This window comes from Maylandia zebra, linkage group LG5, assembly GCF_041146795.1.
Source record: "Maylandia zebra isolate NMK-2024a linkage group LG5, Mzebra_GT3a, whole genome shotgun sequence".
In the NCBI taxonomy this organism is placed as follows: domain Eukaryota; kingdom Metazoa; phylum Chordata; class Actinopteri; order Cichliformes; family Cichlidae; genus Maylandia; species Maylandia zebra.
The window spans coordinates 27,492,648-27,516,224 of NC_135171.1; the positions used below are offsets into that span (position 1 = coordinate 27,492,648).

The window sequence follows — 23,577 nt, forward strand, 5'->3', positions numbered from 1 at the left end:
AAGCTTTTCATGTAACAACTTGTGAACAAGGCTTGTCTGGCCATAAAATAATTTATCAGTCAATTGCACAATTCCTTTGGAGCCTCTGAAAATGAGGAACTGTGTATAAAAATGGCTGCAGTTAAACAGTTGATGCAATGCTTTTGTTAAGCTTCTTGAATTCAAGCTGAAAGTCTGCACTTTATCTTTATTGTTTGGTTTAAAATCTTCTGTGAAGAGTAAAAATGACAAAACTTATGCAATTGCCCAAAAATGTATTGTCGATGAGTTTGTCAAATTCAAACAGTCATGTGATCTGTTGTTAGCCAAAAAACTATTTAAAAAAGAATAAATGACTGATTTTTAACATCTGCAATTCACTGAGCAGGACATCTGGTGATGAAAAGCATGTGACATCACGGAAAGCTCCAAAACAAGCACAGCACTGACCTTTTGGTGAGATTTTCTTTCTCTCAGCTGTTGTTGTTTACAAAATATTGAACTTTGAACCTGAGTTTTATGAAGTTTCAGATAATGTGCTGCTCACGTAACAAATCAACACCAGACAAAATGTTTTATTTATTTTTTGTTTTTACTTCAGCCGTGTTCACATTTATCAACACATCTGTCAAATAACTCATAAAACGAAAACCCTCGGAGTAAATAAAATGACCATGTGTGACTTTGAGCAGAGATTTTTGTAGAGATGAGATGAATCATTTGAACTATCCTTGACTCTATCTTAGAAACATAATATTAATTACAGGCATACTCTTTGAGGACCTGCTTGACTTCATCATCACACCTGATGCCAGTGTGAATGTTAAATGGCAGCCGCTTTCTCAGATGGGATTTTACACTGAAGGTTTAAAGTAAACATCAAAAGACCTAATGAAAGCTATCAAGAAAACAAGGACAAAGATCATAACCATACAAACAAAAGCCTTGAAAACACTACGGACCTGTCTTTGTTGCTGGCCAGGTCAATGTCGATTTTACCTGTTTAAAGTACATAGACATGTGTGTCTCTTTTGCACAGTGCTTTTCTTTGTAAAGCTAGCAGAGACTGGATAGGTAAACTGCACAGCGATGCACCAAACAGTGCAGCACAGTGGAAACATCTCAGACTAACTGCTTGATGATATATTCATAACTTCCCTCTCTCACTTCAGTCGTTTCTCAAACCTCTCTATGGTATATAGACACTGAGCATGTTTATTTTATTCACGTGATGTTATATCCTCTGAAACAGTGTAAATAATGGAGGGAAACAACAAAGACGGGATTACTTTTGCACTAACAGATTTAACTTGGAGTTTATGTCATTCAGCTCTACAGTCTTCATTTGGTGTTTTAAGTTCAATAGTGTTTGTCAGTAGGAAAATGGCACACACATACAACACACACGCACACTCAGAGCTTCTCTGGAGGAGCTCTTTGAAATATTTAAATGCTCGGAGTGTTTTTAATGCGAGATTGATAGAATAGGGTCAGTGTCAGCATTCCAGCTACGATAGCCGTGTCTCTTAGGGAAGTTCGCACCCAGCAAGTGATGACGATTAATTTCACCAGGAATGAGTTTACATCCAGGGAAACTGGGATTTTAAGCCCTTTCAGATTAAGCCGATATTGTTTTAAGTGTAACACGGTGGAGAGGACTTATGGATTGCAGGGAGGGAAACAGTTTACGAGTTTAAAATGGAAAGGAGAAAAGAGAAAGCTATTCTGAGGAAATTACCAATCTACAAATCCTTTTACATAACCCGGCCTTCCACGCCCGCCCCCAAACCCCTTTGGCCAAAAACTAGAAATCGTAATTTTAGTATTTTCATGTTCCCTTCCTGACATTAATCTTGCAGTGAATTTTAAGTGCTACCCAGCAGGTTCAGAAGAGCCCATTCAGTGTTTTGTTTTATTAGCATTTTTCTTAACAGCTAAAAATGCAAAGGTTAGTGGCATGAACTCCTTTTACAGTATATAGCATGCATAGTTTTAAGCTCCTTCTCTTAAGTATAAGGCTGCAGAGAACATTTTCATATACGTTAAATGTAATCAGTCTTAACTCTGGGCTAATCTGGATTTGTATCTTTGTGTGCTCCAGATAAGTCCTCAGGAAAAAACAAAACAACCTGCACTCAACTCATTTGGCTCTCAGAGTGTATTATATATGTTTTGGCGCCTTGATAGGTGGAGGCTTCATGACAACCGCCAGATTTATGCTTGTCTCTTCCTCCCACAGTTTTCAGAGTATAGAAGGGATGTGATGCCAGAAAAAGATTCATTAATAATGCAGCGAGAGGCTGGAGCCTCACCACTTTACATGACGAAAAGAAAAGCCCAGGTTAGGCCAGCACAGTCCTTTTACCCACTGGAGGATACAGTTTACCCAACCAGTGCACACAGCAGCAGATGAGTTACAGCGCATTTAGCTTATTGTGCATACAGCTGACACATTTGTCAACTGAATTTTGAAGCGAGAAGAAGGATCAAGGAAGAGAACACGTCACTGCAGCTCGAGAGATTTTTCTTCTCATCACCGTGGCTAAGTACTGCCCCCTGTTGGCTGAATGATGAAAGGTCGTTTAAAGTATTCTGAGCTGCTGCGTTTGAAGATGAGTATGGCCAAAGATGTGATGTGTATTTTAGGTGAAACATGACTGTTAAAATTCACATATCTATGGCCTTGGCATAGATTGTTCCCTGGCTTTTGCGCTGTGGCAGCTGGAATACGCTAGAATATCAGCTGCATGGGGACACAAATGTAAGGCTCAAGTCTTCCCAAACGTTTAGTCCCCCTGGGGACTGGGACTCTTGTTTTTTAAGATGTAATTTTTTCTAGAGCAAAGACCAACACTTGGCCTCAACAAACTGAAGGAGCTAAACCCTGACGTTAACCATTATTGATTAAATGCTATGAGTCACAGGTTTTAGTCTTGTTTTGAAGATAATAGTTTAGATTTTGTGTTGACATATTTTCCTCAGATTGGTCCTTTGTTATATTTTTGAATCTTTGGTTTTGTGTTCCCTTGTTTTCTTTTTGAGTTCATTAATGTTCTGTATATGTTACTCTAACCTCCCCTCTGTCGTTTTACATTATGTTTAGCACATATTCTTTGAGTTCTGTATCTTTAGGCGTTTTCTGTTTGGTTTCATCCTGAGCCTCTTTTCTTGCTTTGTTTATTTAGTTACACTTGCATTTTGAGCCTTTTAGTTGTTATATTTAATCCTAGTTTAGTATTAGTGAAGTGTGTGCTTTGTGCTTAGCTGCCTCGGGTCTGTGTTTAATGGTTGCTCTGTGAGTTACTTCTTATTTTACTTTGTTAAAATCATGTCTGATTTTGAATTTGACTTCATCCCATTGACTGTCTTTGTGTCCTCACCTGTCTCTCTTGACACAGCTGTGTCCAGTCCTCTGTGACGCCTCTGTTTATTTAAAGCCTCAGTCTTCTCTCTGTTCTCTGTTGTGTTGTTTGTGTAGCTTGCCTGCTTGTCTGCCTGCATTCCTCTGAGATTTCCTGGATAGATCCCTAGTGGTTCTAATTCCTTTTGTGGTCAGATTTGGATATGTTTGATCACCTTTGGGACCTTGTTTTGTTTTGGGCTTTGCATCAGCCCCCCCAATGAGCCTTTGTTTACATGTCCTTTGTTCTGCAGTTTGGTTTCTCATCCACTTAATGATCCACACAGTTCACGAAACTGACATTTTGGCATTTATTTATGCTTTTCCTCCTGAGAAATGTCAGCATATCTTTTGTGAAAAGGGCTTGTGGTTAACTTGCTCTGCAGTGAACTAAGAAAAAACCTTAATAAACACCAGCCTAATACAAACTTGTCAGGGACCCTGGATCTGAGCGATCCAGGGTCTCTGAGCAGTTATGGACCTGTATTTTATTATATGTGTTTTTGATGTTGCTGTCCCTCGTTCTCCCTGCTTGCAGGTGTGTGTGTGTGTGTCTTGGTGTGTCTGGGAGCACCTGTTTACAGGCGCCTTCAGGCCTGGTAGGTGTGGCCCTGCCAGGTGGTTGGCCACACCTGAAGACCATCATACAGCTGATCAAGCCCCGTCGGAGGAGTTACTTTAGAGCAGGGGTGCCCAATCCCGGTCCTCGAGAGCTACCGTCCTGCAGCTTTTAGATGCATCCTTGTTCCCACACACCTGAATCACATGAATGGCTTGTTATCAGGCCTTTGCCAAACATGATGGCATGCTGAAGAGATCAAACCATTTGATTCAGCTGTGTCGGAGTAGGGATGCATCTAAAAGCTGCAGGATAGTAGCTCTCGAGGACCGGGATTGGGCACCCCTGCTTTAGAGTGTGGTGGAGCTCCCTCCGATGCTGGATCATTGCGTGGCTTCAAGTTAGTCTCTTGACCAGTTACTAAGTTTAGGCTGCTGCATGGTGGTATGTCTGATGGTGGCCTCTCTGTTATTTCTGACTACCTAGCTGATCTCCTCTGTCTGTATAGCCCTCAGAGAGCACTAAGATCATCGGGCCAACTGCTCTTAGTGCAACCTAGGTCTCGGCTGAAGACCAGAGGAGACCGTGCCTTTGCCGTTGCCGCACCGAGGTTATGGAATACTCTTCCTCTTCATATTCGCGCATCCGATTCAATTCAGTCTTTTAAATCACGTCTAAAAACGTATTTGTTTAACCTGGCATTTAAGGCTAATTAGGGTAATTTACATCTGGCTTTGCATTTAGATTATTTAATTATTTTATATTTTATTTTATTTATATCTGTAATTTATATTTTATATTGTGATTTTTATCTGTATCAGGATTTTACTGGAAAGCACTTTGGTGTACTTCGGTCTTTAAAATGTGCTATATAAATAAATTTTGATTGATTGATTGATTGATTTCCCCAGGAGAAGCGTGGAGACGAGAGAGCAGAGAGCACGGGGTGCTCAGACACTGAGAAGCGGAGACAGGAACACTAGCACTGGGAAGAGGACATGTCAAAGGAGTCGGGAACGCACTGAGGATTTATTGTGTTTTCCATTTTCACTGTAAATAAATGCGCTGTTTGCATTCAGAGCTCCACGCCTGGGTCCTCCTTCCTTACATCCCCACGGTTGGCCAGCGTCAATCGTGACAAAACTACTAATGGTTACCAGTTGAACAATAATGGAAGAGAGGGCCGGCAAGACATTGTGGTCATTTCCTCTTTTCAAGCCCCTTTAAAACACAGCTGTCTCTTTATTTTATTGTCAGGTATGGGTTACCATTTTATATCCCAGTATTATAGCTCCATGACGTGACTGACTTTCTAGCAGTGAAATCCATCTTTTAGAGTGTTAAATAAAAGATGATTATCTGTAATTTCTTGGTTTTACATCCTGAAGATTAACAGTGAGGTCTGTTGAATTTATTCAGGCTGTGTGCATGCTGGTGAGGCTTGGGGAACACTGACATCAATTACATTGCATTAATTGAATCACTCTTTTTAAATAAAGGTGAGGTAGACTACTTAACAATAGTAGGGCTATGTCAGTTATTGAGCATTTTCACATTTTCAGAAGGATTTTCTTTATATGCATGAATAACACAGATAATTTCACAGTGTATGAGTATTAGTAAAGAATAACATTTAAGTACTGCAGGGTAATATAACACTTACAAAGACTTAACTGCCACGGTCTTGATTGTGGATCTGGTTGTGTTCCTGTTTGCCACCCTTGTGTGCTCCCTGGATGCCATTTATTTATCAGCCTTTTTGATTGCCTTTTTTTTTTTGATACATCTTGGACCTGCAATAAAGTGTAGTGATGGAGTGGCTATCATTGTTGCATGGCAGCAGCAGTGGTATCAGACCCGCTGGTCATCTGGGGTTTGCATGTTCTCCTTGCACCTTTTTGGGTTTCCATACGATCTAAAGACCTTGTGAAAGTCAGTGTGAATGGCTATCTTTCTTTATGGTAGACTGAGTGAAAAAAAAGAGTGAGACTGATTCACCATATTGTTGATTTTTACTTACTTTTTCTTGTCTTTTTTTTAAAAAAACAACCCAGTGCTTAGGAGTTTTGTTTTGAGTGAAGAACAAACGATCGACACAGTGGGTCAGAGCTCATGTAACCTCCTGAACAGGATATTCGCTTTCCCCTTAGGTGATTGACTAACAACCTCTATTTGAACTGATGTTTTTTCCCAATCTAAATTTCTCTATTGCAGTTTTCAACAACAAACATTTATATTGCTGAAACGCACTGGACCTTTCAAAACATTTCTGACAACCTTCATGAGAGTTCATTTGAAACAGAGCTGGATGTTGTAAAATGTCTCACAACAAAGACTTTTGTTTTGTCTCTCCACAGTTATCTGGCTCATTCCATAGAAACAGCATTTTTAAAAACTAACTTGAGGTGCAAAGAACCCAAAGCAGCAGTCTTTACTCGTGGGAATTACCAAAAAAAACAAACTATTCTTATCTCTGCTTAAACGAGGGAGGGGATTTCATGTCTCTTCTCATCAAGACTGCAGCATCAACCTCTATTTTTACATCAGTTTAATGGTCCTGTCAGCCTCCAGCTGGAACAAAATAGGTTCTAAAAGAATCCACATGACATCTGTCTTTACTCTCGCACACTGGGTATCCGTCACTTTCACAACTGATTTTGAGAGATTTCTAAACACATTAAACCTGCCGTCTTGCTACCTTTCAGATGCTTTCACCTCAAAGAATCTAGGTTTCCTCTGGCACTGGCTCATTCTGGCTGCTTCTCAGTGCAGACTTAAATTGTGATTGGTCACTGCCTGAGGGAATTGGGCAATCAATGTCACTTTCTATTTTAAAATAACTTCTCATAACAGGCTTCTGACTTTTTTTAAGTCGTTATTTAATCACGCACTGCCTGCTGCTCTTCAATGATTACTTTCAAGATTTGAGTGGATATTTATTCCAGTATATATTCCAACAATTCACATGATGTAAAAGGATATTTCACAATATCTATTTCATTATATCCTGTTTTTATATTGTTGCTTTTATGATGTAATTACTGTGTGTTATGTATTTACCCGATGCTTATTTGCTTCTTAGATCGTTATTAGTGGGAGCACTTTAAATGATCGATAGCAGGAGTATTAACATTTGGTGGTGTGATGTGTAGTAATTGCGATGCTTTTATAGAGGCCCCGGTGAAAAATAAAAATGGAAACTACATTTCACTGAGATAGTCTGCTGAAGAGATCCAGTAGCTGCTCTTGTACCAACAAAACCGGCCTGTTCTCTCTTGATGATACCTTCCCTCTCTTTCGCCCTCATTTTAATCTCTAAACATATTCATGGTACTGTACTGTAAATAAATCGCTTCACTTTGAGTACTCAGACTAATCAGAATCAGATTTTGACAAAAAGCCAAAACCTACAAAGAGGTTTTTTGTTTTTGTTTATTTGCTTTAGGTATGCTTTAGGAAAAGCACAGTCCTGCTGCAGTATCTTCAGATCACCAATAAGCAGTTAAAACCCAGGTTGTAGTTCAGTATATTGCAAACATATTTCAGTGACATGCACAACCCTAATTCCGTCCTTACTTAAAAATTCATCTGTAGTACAGATTTGTCACCAAAAGAGGTCAGCAAGATACTTTTTATATCAGCACACATGACCTAAATATCAGCAGTTGCTTAGAAAATAAAATGTAATTAAAGAATCCAGCAATTATTAAAATCTGCAAAATGCACAGGAGCTGTGATGCTTTCTCTCATTTCAACACAGGCAGCTGCAGGTATAGTTTTAACTCAATCAGTTGTTAAACTGATCAAAATTAATATTGAAGGGAAATATACTTGTCTGTGGAGGTCACTGAACTAATATTACTTAGGATTATTACTCAAGATCCCCTGACACTCTGGGCTTACTGAGCCCCAATAATTACTGAGACCCATATGTTGTTATTAATGAATACAAAGCAATTCAAAGGAACTGTAATTAATATACTCATCAGACCTCAGTGTAAGCAACACAGCTACACTGGAGCTACATTAAAATGAGAGTAACCAGAGTAACCAACTGCATATCTGTGTCAATTCGACTCCCTCATTACGCTAGAAATAAACAACTACAGCATGTAAACTAATATTTTTAGGATGATTTCGGCTTAAGGGTGCCATCAACTTTGAAGTTTTTCAGTAATGCACTGGATATCTAAATAAGCTGTGATGATCCCAAATGGAAGGAGAAAATTAAACCTCCAGTCTTTCATTTGCTTTTTCATTTTCAGCTCAAAGCCCAGAAATCAAAGGTAGACAACACAAGACTAATTTGTTTCATTTTTTTTATGTTTACGAACACAATTTCCCTCAATTTTATGTGTCTCATGTTGAAGGTTTTATGTTTAACCTTAATTTCAGCATTCAAATTCACCTGATTAAGTTCAGAGAAATAATTGTCATGATGAAAACACTGCCCCAGATATTTGCATCTGTTTCATGTTCCTAATGCAGCTTTATTTTGAAAAGATGTTTTTGCCATGACACGCCAATCCTAAAAAACAGGAATTGTTCTTATAATCAGTGCAACACAAGTAAAGTAAACAAAATATTTACCTGATATTTTTTACACAGCTTATTGCAGCGCTTGAATAAATATAGCATCTGACTATGTCTCCGACTCCTCCTTGGGGAAGGCACCTCCTGTCAGCCCTCCCCTCTGCTGGAGGAGTCGCTCTGGTTTTCCTATCTACATCAGTGACATTTCAACCTGGTGACTAAAGCTGTCTGCACTGTGCGGAGTTGGGCTCTGTGATTTTTAAATGTGTATGGTTATATTTGCTCCGGTAAGTTTCTTTGCTTGGTGGTTTATTTTCTGTATTTATCTCTTCGGGTTGGTGAAAATGATGACGTCTGCTTCTATTCACATTTAAAATGTAATTGTATCAATAACAGCAGTTTAATTAGGGATCATTTTTAGTTTGTGTTTGATGTTAAAAGTAATAAATGGACTCAAAGTTGCCGATGCAGAGTAAAGCTCTTGTTCTTTGTGTCAGTGAAGTGGAAGAAATAGGAAGCTGTCTGCCTCACAGTCAGTTGGGTCTCACAGTAAGTTAGACCTCTGAGTTTGGTATTAGCATTGACAAATTGAATCTCACTGTACTGCTGTGGCCTCCTTCCAGGGCACAGTCAGGAGCTCTGTTTGTTGTCTTCCAACCTTTAAATTATTCAGGTTTTGTTTTCAAACCAATTATAAATCTTAATAATCTGTCATATAATTTATTGATGTGTATACATTATGCAGGAAGCTGCACTCACACGCTGATTGGAGTCAACTACTTTTGGAGAGTCTGAATAAATGATCAACTAATGGTTACTGGTTTATGATTTTTCTTTCAAAGATTTTTGCCATCTGTGCTTTTGCAACATGTGGAGGATACTATGGTCATCTCCAGGTTAAGGTGGACTGTGCAGACAGGAGGCAGAATAACCGCAGCATCAACATTGATTTCGGGTATCCTTTCAGGTAAACGAATTGCTTATGTTTCCTTTTTGATCCCTTTTGGTTGTTTGCTTCTAAGTAAGATTCCTTTAATCTTTCACAGCTAACTTTAAATAAATCTCTTTACATTTTATTATTTTAAGAGCTGAAATGTGAATAGTCTCCTAAAAAAGCATGTCCACAGTAATCATCTTAAATAGGCCCAGAAAGTATTTTAAAATTGTACAGGCCTGCTCCATTGACATGACAGCTCTAAAACAGAGGAGCTGCTTTTTCTTTGTCCAACTTAGGATGAGAGAGCTTGACAGCTGAGCAGGAGTCTGACCCATTTATTGTCCCAGAGTCTAAAATACTTCCCCGCATCATTAGATTCATCCGTACCTGGACTCCTATGAGAAAAATCTTAGCTTCAGGTGCTTTTGTTTTTAACTTCTGTTCCAGTGTTTCTATTTTACCACTCGCTCTCATCTTACAACATGTACGTGTAGGTGATTTGAATGCTTAGCGACCCAATGATATTATGATGAGCCACAAATTAGTATCTTTGTCATAGTGTGTGTGGTAGCGGATCCCAAATTTGAACCCAAAAATCACTGTGAGGAGTAAAATCTAAATCATGCCTTTAATAAATAAATGAGGGAGCAGTTCAAATGAAAACTGAGATCAAAAAGATAACAAAATCCAAGGACTCCAGGAAAATGGACACTAACCTAACTAGGAACATCAGCAGGAGGAATAACAAATGCACAGAGCAAGGATAACAGGAAAAGTGAAGCTGCTTCTGCACACAAGGCTACTCAAGGGAAGTGAACGCAGCTGGGGAACAACACAGGTGCTCACAGTCTGCTGCAAACAATCTGGAAAATAAGATGAGGAGAAGTAAAACTGAATACAACTATAAAAATAAAGCAGGAAGTGAAGCATGATAACTAAACAGGGGAAACTGACATGAGAAGATAGACAGGAACTAAGGAAATTGAAATCATGAAGCAAATAACAAGGCAACCTAAGAATCAACAGAAAATATTAAAATGAACAATACTAGAAAGTCCACAACTCGAAAACACTGCATCAATGACCTGGGGCCATGTCAGCCTTTCTTTGTGAACCATTACATAAACATTACTCGGCTGTCTTCCAGGATGACAAAAAAAAATTGTTCTTATTGCTTTGTTGAATCTGGCAGGTCCTTTTTATTCACAGCAATTACATATTTTCAGATCTGTGGTGGGAATATAGAATATAATTACCCACTGATTAAATGAAATTGCTGTGTTATACAGAGAATCCAGCCAAAAGTGGATGTTGAAGAGTTTAATTTTATACCAGTAAAGTGCCTAGAGCAATGCATGAACATTGGGGGTTTTTATTGTCTAAAAAAAGCCTGGTTTAGGTGAGTGGCTTCCACAGGGAGGTCACACTTTTCACATCATTTCATTTGAGCCATGAGTGGTGTGCCTGTTAATCATAATTACTAGTCTTGTGTGTGTGTGTGTGTGTGTGTGTGTGTGTGTGTGTGTGTGTGTGTGTGTGTGTGTGTGTGTGTGTGTGTGTGTGTGTGCAGGTATTAGTCAACCTTCGCAGTGTAATTGTGGAAAATAAATGTTGACAGTTGTGCAAAAGTTGCCATCATGGCAAATAGGTTCTGTTGGCTTTGTCTGTAGAGTTTGGATGCTCCTCCTGTGCCTGCATGGACTTTCTCCAAAGAGTTTGCTGCTACATTGACTGTAGATGTGAATATGAGTGTGAATGATTTTCTGTCTCCATGAGTTCAGCCTGTGATAGACCAGTCCAGGCCTGTATCCTGCCTCTTGCCCATGCACAGCTGGCTTACTGTCCTGAACCGGAAAAGGGGTTGAGACGATATGAAAAATATGAACATTTACAACTGCTTTGCTATTTCATTCAAATGAATAAAATGTTCATTTGGCAAATATGTCTACACTGCTTTTCTATGCATATATTTTAACTCGCTTAGCATGTGAACAGTGTAAAAGTGGGAGTTGTGTTGAAAAAATTGCTTCTGTTTTTCATGCTCTTATTTGTGATGGGGTTTTTTTTTAATCATTAATTTATAACAAACTGATCAAAAGCCAAACCCTGGTGAAAAACAACCAGCCACATGAACCGACCCACTCAAACCTCTCATGCCCTGTACAACTGCATTAGAATAGATGCTGAGAGAAGTCAAACATACATTGTTAAGAATACTGGGCAGCGGTGGATCAGGAGGTGGAGCAGGTCATTTGCTTGAGAAGGTCAGCAGTTCCTCTAATCTGCATGTTGAAGTATCCTTTGGCAAGATAGTGAATGCGGATGGATCTGTGTGAATATTAAGTTAAAAGCACTTAGTAAGGTAAAACTGGTGCTTGTGTAGGTGAATGAAGCTTGTAGTAAGAAAGTGCTCGAGTAGAAAAAGTGCTATATGAGTACCAGTCCATTTACCATGTACTCCTTATGCTTTAGTATTTTATAATGAAGACCTAATTAATATTGGGTCTACTTAGTAGAATTTTTTTTCTTCAGTGCTTTTTAGGCCATATTGTACTTTTTGAGCATGCATAAATACGCAACACCTTGCATCACACTTTTCTCTCTGAGGAGAAGACAGAAAACAGCATCAACTATGAAGCACAGCGTCTGCGGTTTTTCAAGTTTTATCAACCATTATAAACCAGTATAAACCAGTATAAAATGCTAACTGAAAAAAGTGACTAATCCTCACTGAGTGAAGGATTAATGAAGATTTAAACTTGATCCTGTCAGGGTAACAGTTGCTCAGTTTGCTGTTATCAGACTGGTCAGTGCTTCATATTTCAGAAGCAGTTTCACTGTCCTTTCGTCATATTGGAGAGAGATCTTGCAGACGTCCTTGGCTTTTTTTTCTTTTTGCAGCTACTTTATAAATATTGTATTGCATTGCTTCTTATACGAGCAACACCAAATTCACAAGAGTCTCGTGAGAAACAAACAAAAACAACAGCTAAGAAAGAGAAAACTGAGCTTTATTTTTTATTAAAGCACCACTAGATTTCTAAGCTGTCCTTCACAAACTTTCCTTTTTGTTTTTTCCCAAACACTGGTGAACAAGTTTCAGACAGACTTTGAAAACTGATTGTATATAAAGAGTTATTTAACCAATCAGTTTTGCAGCAACAAATTTCCCCCGCTTCTCCACGTAAACCTGCTCTTTCTGTTTTGTAGATTACAGCAAGTGCATTTTAAAGCTCCTTTGTGCAAAGAGAACAGAGATGAGATTATTTTCCTGGAAGGTGACTTCTCCTCAGCTGCCCAATACTTCATGACTGTGGGTGTCTTTGCTTTCCTGTACTCGCTGTTGGCAACGATTGTCTATGTCTTCTACCAGAACAAGTACTTGAAGAACAACAGAGGTCCACTTGTGGTCAGTGAGTTTTCATGTTCAGATTTTTCAGTGTTCCAGCTTCATATTACCGTCTGATAGAGTCTTGTTTATGTATTATATAAAATGCAATTCAGACGTGACCAATATAGCTAAAAGAATAGTTGCAGTATTTTGTGACTCCACTCTGGAGCCTTCCTGCACATCCATATACATGAAGTGTATAAAGTGGGGAGCAGCATCAAGACCTGCTTATTAAGTCAGACAGGGCATAAAAGTGGAGCTAGGGTGGAGACTGGTTGTCAAGTAGCTTGCAGATTTGCACTAACTTGAAATAGCATGCTCTGTATGAGATACCCAACTGTGTAGTGGAGTCATTGGCTGATATGAGGTGGCATTAATATAAGCATATCTGCTGGTATTAGGCCTGAGGCTGACATTCATGATCTAACTTTACTTTTTTTTTTTTTTAAGTCGTTGCTCAATTTGGTTTTTGACTTTTTCTCCTTTCTCCTGTGTCTCAGGACTTTGTTGTTACGATCATCTTCTCCTTCATGTGGTTGGTCAGCAGTTGTTGTTGGGCCAAAACTCTTTCTGATATAAAGACAGTCACCAACCCAACACAGGTGCTTCTTCTCATCACTTCCTGCAGAGCTCAGGAAAACAAATGCACAGCTACAGAGGAGCCTCTCTGGTCACGTCTTAACACATCTGTGGTATGTCTATAATTAAAGAATGACGCACGTTCTGAAGCACTGCTATTGAAAGCGATTTTATATTAGTGTGTTTTTTCCTTTCCTCCAGGTCTTTGGCTTTGTTAATGTTGTCCTTTGGTCTGGGAATATTTGGTTTGTCTTCAAAGAGACGGGCTGGTACAAGACTGGACAGAGATATCCGACCAGGAGTGCGTCTGGGAAACGCTCCGGTTCAATGCGACAGCGGCTCTACAGCGAGAGCAGCTTCGACCAGCCAGAGGAGAACTTTGCTCCCTCTCGACAAAACAGTTTCAATCTGTCAAAGGGAGACTTTGATCACCAGTTGCAGAGGCAAGCTAGCATCAACCAGACACAGGTAAGCTTCAGCTTACCACAGACATATCTTGGTAAACCGGTAATTTATGACAGAGAAGATAAAGTGGCTTCTCAAGGTCCAATGATATTTGTCAATGAGATGTGACTTAGAGTTTGACCGTGCACATGCACGTAGAGAACTGAATGAAAATTTGCTACTGCTGTTTTGAGTTTGTGAAAATGACATCATTGCTGACTAAATGTAATGCTGAAGGGTTTGGATCACAACGTAGTTTATCCTCTACATAAACTTATACGCTCATGATTGCTCAAGAATACTGTTTCTGAGATCTCTGGGTCCTTTTGCATGTTTTACTGTGCATTTTCTATTTTCCTTTTATTTTCTGTGGACAATTTTTTTTTTTTTTGGGGGGGGGGGGAGACTAAGTTTCATCTAAATCTAATCTAAACTCTACATTTCCAGAAAACAATTAAAATATCCTTTCACAGTTACACTGAGATAGGATCTGGTTGCTTTAGCGTTATCATTCTGGGGCTTTGTGTTCTTCATAAAGAAATGATTTTACTTTACAAACTTTATAAGTGCTTGATCTTACCTTTAAATGAAAAAACACATCACACTACAGTGCTCTCTAATATGTAATATGGAAATATGTTGTATCAGTGGACAAATACATGTAACCAGTGTGTGAGCATTCTCCCATGAATATTTATTTGTTTGACTGTTCTGCATAATTGATTCTGTTTGTTATTAGCACTGCAGTGTCTCCATTTGAACATTTATGAGTATTAATAGATATGTGCTTCTGTAAATGCATGCATAGTCACCTTTTGACGTAGTTATATCAAAGCTGAATGTTTCCTTTATATATCCCTTCCAATATATCAGTATAATTTTCATGTTGAAATCATACTGTTAACATGAAACAGGCGTAAGTATATTTTACCTGCTTGTGCTTGTATGTGCTCATGGGATTTTCAGCCTATTTCATGTTTCACTGCATATTCTTCAGTTATATGGTTGATTTTTTAGGTAGTCACAGTTTAATCAGGGTGTATTCTGTGGTTACTTTCTTCAGTAAAAGATGTCAATCTCTATGTTTTCATTAAAAAAAGAAACAAAACAAAGGACATTGAAAGTGAGGAAATACTAAAAAAAACCTAATGGAGATATTTCCAAAGGAAATAATTAGTGAACGCTGTTATGAGAACACCAAAGTAAAGCGTTTCTCACACTGTGTATCAGGATTATCTCAAGTGCAAAGCCCAAAGGGATAATCCCTCAGGGTATCTGTTTCATCCTATTTGAGACAATTAACAAAATGCTAACTAATACTTAAAACCGCTTAACCTGTTTGACTACACAGGTTTGGTCCTTGTAAACAAGTCGCTGCAAAGACAGAGTGATATACATGCATGATGGTACAAGCATGATCAGCCAGTGCATTTCAGTTTAAATAAAATCATGAAGTTGAACACGACTGTACAAACTGTGCAAACAACTGTGCACCTGTGGTTGTAGCGGGAAACCCAAACAGTTTTCATAAGACACCACAGAAATTATTTTAACTTGTGGACTTTACACATAACTTTACAGCCTGTTATTGTGTTAAATTTATATACTACTACTACTTCTACCACTACAATTATTATTATAATCATTATCATCACAATCACTATCGTATGAACAGTATTTACAAATATCCTTAAATTAAAAGATTTACTCAAATAGCACTATGACAGCACAGCAGTTACAGTGCTGATAATAGAAAGTGTTTGACCCCTCCCTGATGTCTTAGTTTTTTTTTTTTTATCTATTTGACACACTTACATGTTTCAGATCATCAAAATATAAATTTACATTAGTAGTTGCCACTCTCTCCTTGTTAAATCATAATTTAACTGTGATTAACTTCCTTTTTAAAAGGCGGCGAGAGTCATTATCCACAAATGAAAAAAAAAGACATCAGGAAAACTACCACAAGAGTGAACCTTCCTCGGAGTCATTTTCCTACCAAAATAATTCCAACAGCGCCTCCGTGACTTATCCAGGAAGTCATAAAAGAATTGCTCAAAAAAACAAAATTAACCTTTTGAAAGTACCCAGTCAAAACCCAGACTTAAATTCAATTGAATTACTTTAGCAGCACGGTGGCATGGTGGTTCGTGCTCTCTCACAGCAAGGAAGTCCTGAGTTCAGCTCCACTATCTGGCTGGGGTCCTTCTGTGTGGAGTTTAAATTTTCACTTGGCTTCCACCCACAGTCCAAAGACATGCAGTTAGTGGAGTTAAGGGTGATTCTAAGTTTCTTGTAGGTGTAAGTGTCAATGGTTGTCAGTCTCTCTATGTTGGCCCTGCAACAGATTGGTGACCTCATGAATAAGAAGAGGAGAGTGGATGGATACTTTAGCATGACCATTAAACAGGGTCTTCATGCTTGTGCTTCCTGCAGTTTAAACCTCCTGCAGTATGACTGAAATAAAACAATTCTGCAGTGAAAAGTGGGCCAAAGCTCCTCCACAGGGATGTTATACTGCAGACTCATTGCTATATTTTATCTTATTTTATATTATCTCAAGCACTTGATTGCAGTTCTTGCTGTCAAGGATGGCGCAGCCATTTGTTAGTTTTAAGCAGTTATATTTAGGTTTACTTTTTCACACAGGGCTAGGTCGATTTGGACATTTACATTAAATCTTAATTTAAAAACTGCATTTTCTTTTCACTCAAATTATATTTTTCTAAGATTACAATTTGTTTGATGATCTGAAACATTCAAGTGTGAGAAATGTAGAATTTTTTGAATTTTTTATTTTATTTGTTTTGGATTAGTTACAGCTGTATTACTGCTTATTAATGCCAATTTCTAATCAGCCAATCACATGGCAGCAACTCAGTGTATTTAAGTATGTAGACGTCAAGACGACCTCCTAAAGTTCAAACCGTGCTGTGTTCAAAGTGACTTTGAACACAGCACAGTTGTTGACGTATGAGTATTTCAAAAATTGATGATCTTCTGGGATTTTCCTACAAGGTCACTTATACTGTTTATAGAGAATATCCAAAAAAGAGAAACTATCCAGTGACCATCAGTTCTGGGTGAAAAGAAGGAGAATGGCTGGACTGCTTCAAGCTGATAGGAAAACAGTAACTCAGATAACAACCAAGGTCTGCAGAAGAGCATCTGTCAAAGCGTACCACATCACACCTTAAAGCAGAAGAAGACCACATTGGGTTCCACTCCTGTCAGCTAACAGCAGAAAACTGAGGCTACAACTCTCACAGGCTCACCAAAATAACAAAAATTGGACAACAGAAAATTGAAAAACATAGTTGGATCTGATCAGTCTAAATTTCTACTGTGACATTTGGATGGTAGGGTCAGAATTTGTTGTAAACAAGATGAAAGCATGGCTTCCTGCCTTGTACCAATGTTTAAGCTGATATATGTTTTAATTATACATGTAAATTGAAAAATACAATACACACGTCTGTAAATCTGCTGGATTAGTGCAAGAATTGAATCCAACAAATGTACTAGAGTTTTGTTATGCATGTATAATATGATCAAGTGACTCATGTTGTTTATAGTTTATCTTACTCTGAAGGATTTAACTTTAGGATGTATGTTATGTCAGTTGTTGCTGTGCATATTTCTTCAATCATAGCGTGATAGTGGGTGATATATGCCAAAGTGAGTGTATACCATTATTAGTTTGTGTAGAAAGAGATACGACCCACTAATTTCAGTGACAAAGTATATAAGTAAAAGAAACAAAAAAAGTAGTAAATACTAAAAAATACAGAAAGCAATCAAATTTGGGAAACCAGCATAGTGAATCACTAATGAATACTGATTTAAAGAAGCGTGACTCACACTGTGAATGGAATCATCTCACCTGCAAATCCTGATGGAATAATCTTTTCGAAGTCAGTGTCATCTGTTTAAGGTGGCCATAATACTAATACCTAAAATGTTTCACCACTCAGACCATAAACTGTTCATGACTTTGAGTTGGTAGCTGTTGGTTGAGCTGATTTGTGTACATGTTCACCAATATAAATGTCAGCAATCCGTAATGCTATAATCCACCTTTGATTTTAAAGTCATTTCCATGTCACCTAAGTAAATTATTATTGTTATAAGTAAGCCACTACAGGTGGAATAAATATTCTTCACTGAATGATAACTTTGCTTGTGAACCTCAGTGTGTCAGTGGATCTCCACCACTCATTCATTCATTCATTCATTCATTCACGGGAACACCACAATGTTACACATGGAATTCGGTTATCATGGCAGGTGCCCAACAGTTGCCTGTTTTTGAACGTGTTTTGTGTTGTTTGACAAGTTGTTCTTGCTTTAGCCCATGAGAAGGCATACTCATAAGTAGTTTGATGTGGTATCTGAGCAGCAAATAATATGACAACACTGTTTGTGCTCATCTGAGCATTGAAGGCTGCATACTAAGTGAGGCAAATGCTTCAAAATCTGTTTGACTGATTTAACTTGTGTTCTGTAGAAAAATAAAATGAGACTGAAATGCCTGATATTTAGGCTGTTTCAACAAACACCGGGATGATATGTCATCAGAACAAATTGGTTTTAAGAAATGTTTCATTTTTTTTCACACACAAACATTAACCTGCCAAAAAAAAGAAAAAAGAAAAATGCAAATAAATTTTCCACTACATAAATTTGCCGAAAAATGGCAAAGCAGAAAAAACTCAGAAAAAAATAATTAACTTTTCTTGTCAGGGATCAAATAATATAGATTTCGTATGTTAAAAGCAAACTGTGGTAAACTTACACTTGCTGACTGGGAATCCTGCTTAAAATTAGGCCGGTTGTTAACAGACTGCTGCTAACGGAACTATTATGTAGCTCCAGCCGTCCTCAAAGTGAACATTAGCTTTGAGTTACAGTCAGAGCATCCCCAAGTTTGTTATTAAGGCCTCTGTATGCAGTCCGCTATCTGATTAAAGCAATTAGAACAAAGAGGGGTGATGCTCGCCTCTGCCGGCCCCCTGACAAAGAGACTGAGCACATGCAGGTGTCCAGAGGAGGCTCTTTGAAGAAAATTGCAGTGAATGTACCCACAGCATGCCAATTAGGGTCAGGTCATCAGCAGGAAATAAAAGGCTACATCATGAGATAGATGGCCCATCTTGTATGGAGGAAAGGCTACATTTAAATGTAATTAATCCCCTTCGTAAGATGTCATACTGGCATGTAGCACTTAATGTTGGTTATGTCTGTTTTCCCTGGTGTACATGAACCAGCTGTGACTTTTATTTCCAAATGAAGCACATTGAGGAAGATGTTGTACACAGTGGTGATACAGAGACATAAGATATTTTTCACTTTTTGTAAACACCTGCAGGGGGCATTATCCACCTGTTTTATCATCTGTAGGCTTTCCAAGCGAGGGTCCTACTATGTTTATTAAAAAAAAAATAACATCAACTCTTTTCTTTTTTTTTTATCATTCCACTTGAGCAACAATTATGTGCTACCTTTCTAAATGTCAGGTCTTTGCTTTTCATTTTGTACCTTTTTTCAGTCTCAGAAAATGTAGCATGTATAACAGCAGACACGTAAGGTTGTATGTTAGGAGTTAGGCCTCAAGGGGGTGGTGTAACATCACACCAAATATAAGTTGTTTTTTCTACTGATGCATTCCCGTAAATAGGATTAATAATGTCCTCTTCTTCTCCGTGCAAATTGCAGGAAAATAAGTCATTTTTTCACTTGTTCTCCAAAAAGAAACAAACCACAAAGGGTGTATGTTTTTTGTTCTTGTTGTTGGTGTCAAATGTTTTATTACACATATTTCTCAAAAATGTCTACACTCATTTATCACCACATTGCAGAAAAAAGCTAATTATTTGTAAAAACATGTTTGGGTGATTTCTCATATATCAGCTTCACATCTTCAGACGTAAGAAATGTGCTATCAGAATTGTGTATTTATACATAGACTCATGACCAGGCCGAAGGACATTTTGATGTTATGGTCAGCAGAGGTATTCATCATACCCTTGGTGAAAAATGTATTGACGCCCATTGTAGACCCGTTGTTATAATCCCCTCACTGTGATTGTTTTCCATCATAAGAGAGTGAAACAGGGAAACAGACAGTTTCTGATGCAGGTCATTTATTTCACTGGCCTACTTTCACATCTCAGCAGTTCTTCATTATTTTAAACATTCACACATCACAAAACCTTCGCTATATAAAACTTGCAATAAGTGTGACACTTCTGTCTAAGGAGCACTTCCTTTTCTTTTCATTGCTGCCCTTTCATGGTGGATTACTATAATTTATAAGTATGCAACAACAGCCATTCCTGTCCAAAAGGGAATCATTAACTGTCAGTCTTGACTAACTTGAAGATGACATGTTGACAATATAATCAGCAAGTGACTATGTTTTGTTTTTAATTGAGAAAACAGTAATAACAGCCTGGAGAAATTTAGTGGGTGTTGAATGATACACATATGGTAAATGGCCTGTATTTGTATAGCGCTTTACTAGTCCCTAAGGACCCCAAAGCGCTTTACACATTCAGTCATCCACCCATTTACGCACACATTGGTGATAGCAAGCTACATTGTAACCACAGCCACCCTGGGGTGCACTGACAGAGGCGAGGCTGCCGGACACTGGCGCCACTGGGCCCTCTGACCACTAGGCAACGGGTGAAGTGTCTTGCCCAAGGACACAACGACCGAGACTGTCCAAGCCGAGGCTCGAACCGGCAACCTTCCAATTACAAGGCGACCTCCCAACTCTTGAGCCACAATCGTCCTGCACATATGTGCAAACCTGTGTGTGTGTGTGTGTGTGCCCTTTGGATTTAATTTAAATCTATGTGTAAAGCTTTAGAGTTAAACAACAAACAGGTATGTTTCTTTTCATGCATGCATTTATTTTCTACTCAAGTCTATATTTTATTTTTTTATACATAAAAATAACACCACTGGTAGACCAGTTAAGTATACAGTATGCCCCCCACACACATCCCCAACCATAAAATTACATGAAAACAATCAGCATGTGATTGCACATTCATCAGGTAAAAGTGTCACATTTCAGCAGTTTTACAGTTTTTCTTTTGACATTTTGAGGATCTGAGTTCCTACACATCGACTCACTCACTCAAATGCTCTCACATGCACACAGACGCACAACTGCTGTACAAGATCACCTCAACAGAAAATGCATTTTTTGTTAGTTCAGAGATAAGATAAGATAGAATTCCTTAGTGTTTTTGTCCAAAGTCCGCTTCTTAAATCCATTTGGCAAAAGATTTCTCTAATGGGAATTTTGAAAATTTGCGAGCGATCATCAGTGTCCTTATATCTGAAGATGCCATCAGGATTAAGACACAGAGGACACCTCTGTCTTGCTTGTTGAAACTGAAGTCTCATCCTCCACCATGCCGCCCATTCCAATGGTGGATAGCATGCAGTTACGGAACTGAAAGACAGCCAATTCAGAAACTCAGTAAACAGCAAAAGACTGAAAAACAGAGAAGAAAACTATGAGAATACGTAACACCAACCTGTTTGTTCATTAGCACGTAGATAACAGGGTTGTACAAGGCTGAGCTTTTTGCAAAGAAAGCAGGGATGGCTGCAGTGAGGGCACTGAAAGAAGCTCCCTTGTTCATGAAAATCCAACCAGCAAAGCTAGCATACGGTGTCCAAGCTATTAGGAAGCCCATGACCATCAAGACACACATACGGGTCACTTCCTTCTCAGCTTTCTGGGTAGAAGCTGAGTCCTGCTGCTGTGCTGCTGCCTGTTAAGTTTTATGGTCAGTTAGGTTAATGTAACACCAATAAATTCCACAGTAGCAATGGCTAGCTTGGTTAGATTAACTAAACTATTATAAATAATTTAAGAACTTTAGCTTCACTTACAGCTTTGACTGTCATCACAAGGCTTCCATAAGTGAAGAAAATGACGAAGACAGGAACGAAGAAGTGAACAACAAACATGTACATGACATATGACTCATTATTGAAACCTGGAGCCAGTGTGTAGTAGTCAGGACCACAGGAACACTGCATTCCCTCAGGAATGTACCTGTGTGAGATTGTGAGAAAGAAAGTCATGTCCTCATTCAGTAAAAATAGCTCTTTACATTTAACATCTAGTTTTGTGAGTGAAAATATCTAATTTTCAAGTTAGTGGCTTAAAAGTACAAAAGGCTGTTTAACTAAATAAAATATTAAGAAATATTTGAGTACCTGGACCATCCAAAGAGTGGAGGTGCAGCACAAGCCATTGCCATGATCCATGTGAAGAGTACTCCAGCACCAGCATGAGCTCCAGAGAACTTGAAGCTTCCCATGGGTTTGCAGACCACAATGTATCTCTCAATAGCCAGGACAACAAGTGACCAGAGAGCAACTTCACCTGTAGACAGAAAAGGTGAGTTATTCATTGATATTGTATATCTGCCAATGAAATAGAAAGGATCCTGAAAAGATCTGCTTTCTTTATTACCTCCTAGTGTGGCCATGAATCCCTCAATTGCACAGAAGGTGGATCCAAGAATGAAGTAGCCACTAAAAGCTGATGTGATGGTGATGGTGAATCCAAAGCAGCACATGATGAGTCCAGCCACAGCCAGGTTGACCAGGATATAGTTGAGAGGTTGCCGGAGCTTCTTGTTCTGAGCAGTTACAAACAATGTCAGGCCGTTGATGGGAGTCCCAGTGCAGATCAGGAAGAACATGTAGAAAGCCAGGAGCTTGAAAAAGATCGGGTCTGCCAGGTAATACTGAGTGTACTCAAAAGGACTTCTAACAATCCCAGTCCTGTTGGACATGGGAATGTAGAAGTTCTTGCCTTCAGTGCCATTGGGCTCAATTCCTCCTTCCCAAGCCATCTTCTGTTGTCTAGTTTGCTTGAGTTTCAGCTGATGGAATATCCCAGTAGTGTTAGAAAGGTGTAAACCAACCACACACAGGTAGTTTATGGCTGCCTTGGTGTTTTATACCTGCTCAGGGTTATCCTCAAATTAGCAAAATTAGATTACAAGAGGATTGTGAGGAAGTGAACAGATCAAGTCTGACTGATAATTGACTTTAAAAAGCAAAGAGGGACAATGACCTTAGGGTCAAACATCTTGGCCTCTTGACATATAAATTTCCTCATTTTGCAGAAAATGATGCTTTACATTACACACCCCCTTCTTATAATGTAGGAAATGATATTTTTCTTTGCTTTTGGTTGTCATTGCTTAAATTCACAGTATAGTACAAACATTGTTTCAAATAGTTTTAGAAATTCTGTTTAAAGTAAAATAAATAAGTAAATAGGTTTTATGGTTGGAGTATTTAAAAATGAAACCTCAGAAAGGAAGTAACCATAACCTTAACACAATCCTAAAACTATTGTATTAAAATATGTGATTTGGAGCATTTGAAAGAATTTCTCCCAAGTCTTTGCAATTAGGAGATAGAAAAATGAAGTGTTTTTAAACTTTTGATCATTTGTTTAAACAGTTTATCAAAGGAACTTTATCAAAGTAACTAAAAGGAACTGAAGTGATTAAGGAAATTGTGACTATTAAATATATGAATACCTATGACAATTATTCATGGTAAAGCAAGACTGTTGATGTAGCGATGTATCTCTTATTTGTTTCAATACATGTTGCGTGTTCAGTACCCCATCAGCGTGGTGGGGTCAAACACAAAGATTAGGAAAAAACTGAGTGTATTCAAAACAACACAACTGAAGACCTAATTGC

General features: G+C 38.4%; 2 protein-coding genes and 1 long non-coding RNA gene across 3 annotated transcripts; 2 read left to right on the forward strand and 1 right to left on the reverse strand.

The window, feature by feature from the left end:
• The first annotated feature begins 4,105 nt into the window (after window positions 1–4,105).
• On the forward strand, window positions 4,106–5,478 carry LOC143418756 (uncharacterized). The gene is made up of 3 exons (XR_013098772.1): window positions 4,106–4,338; window positions 4,447–4,548; window positions 4,850–5,478. It is a non-coding gene; the product is annotated as an uncharacterized LOC143418756 (long non-coding RNA).
• Window positions 5,479–8,684: 3,206 nt separating this feature from the next.
• On the forward strand, window positions 8,685–18,340 carry synprb (synaptoporin b). Its single transcript, XM_004548753.2, has 5 exons — window positions 8,685–8,758; window positions 9,314–9,438; window positions 12,619–12,817; window positions 13,300–13,491; window positions 13,580–18,340. The coding sequence occupies exons 1-5, from the start codon at window positions 8,735–8,737 to the stop codon at window positions 13,949–13,951; spliced, it is 912 nt and encodes a 303-aa protein (XP_004548810.1). The 5' UTR covers window positions 8,685–8,734; the 3' UTR covers window positions 13,952–18,340.
• A 2,378-nt stretch (window positions 18,341–20,718) lies between these two features.
• On the reverse strand, window positions 20,719–22,912 carry LOC101483175 (green-sensitive opsin). The gene is made up of 5 exons (XM_004548752.5): window positions 22,326–22,912; window positions 22,067–22,235; window positions 21,737–21,902; window positions 21,376–21,615; window positions 20,719–21,290 (listed from the first exon to the last, which is right to left on the reverse strand). Exons 1-5 carry the CDS (start codon window positions 22,708–22,710, stop codon window positions 21,192–21,194), a joined length of 1,059 nt encoding a protein of 352 aa, XP_004548809.1. The 5' UTR covers window positions 22,711–22,912; the 3' UTR covers window positions 20,719–21,191.
• Between the last annotated feature and the right edge of the window lie 665 nt (window positions 22,913–23,577).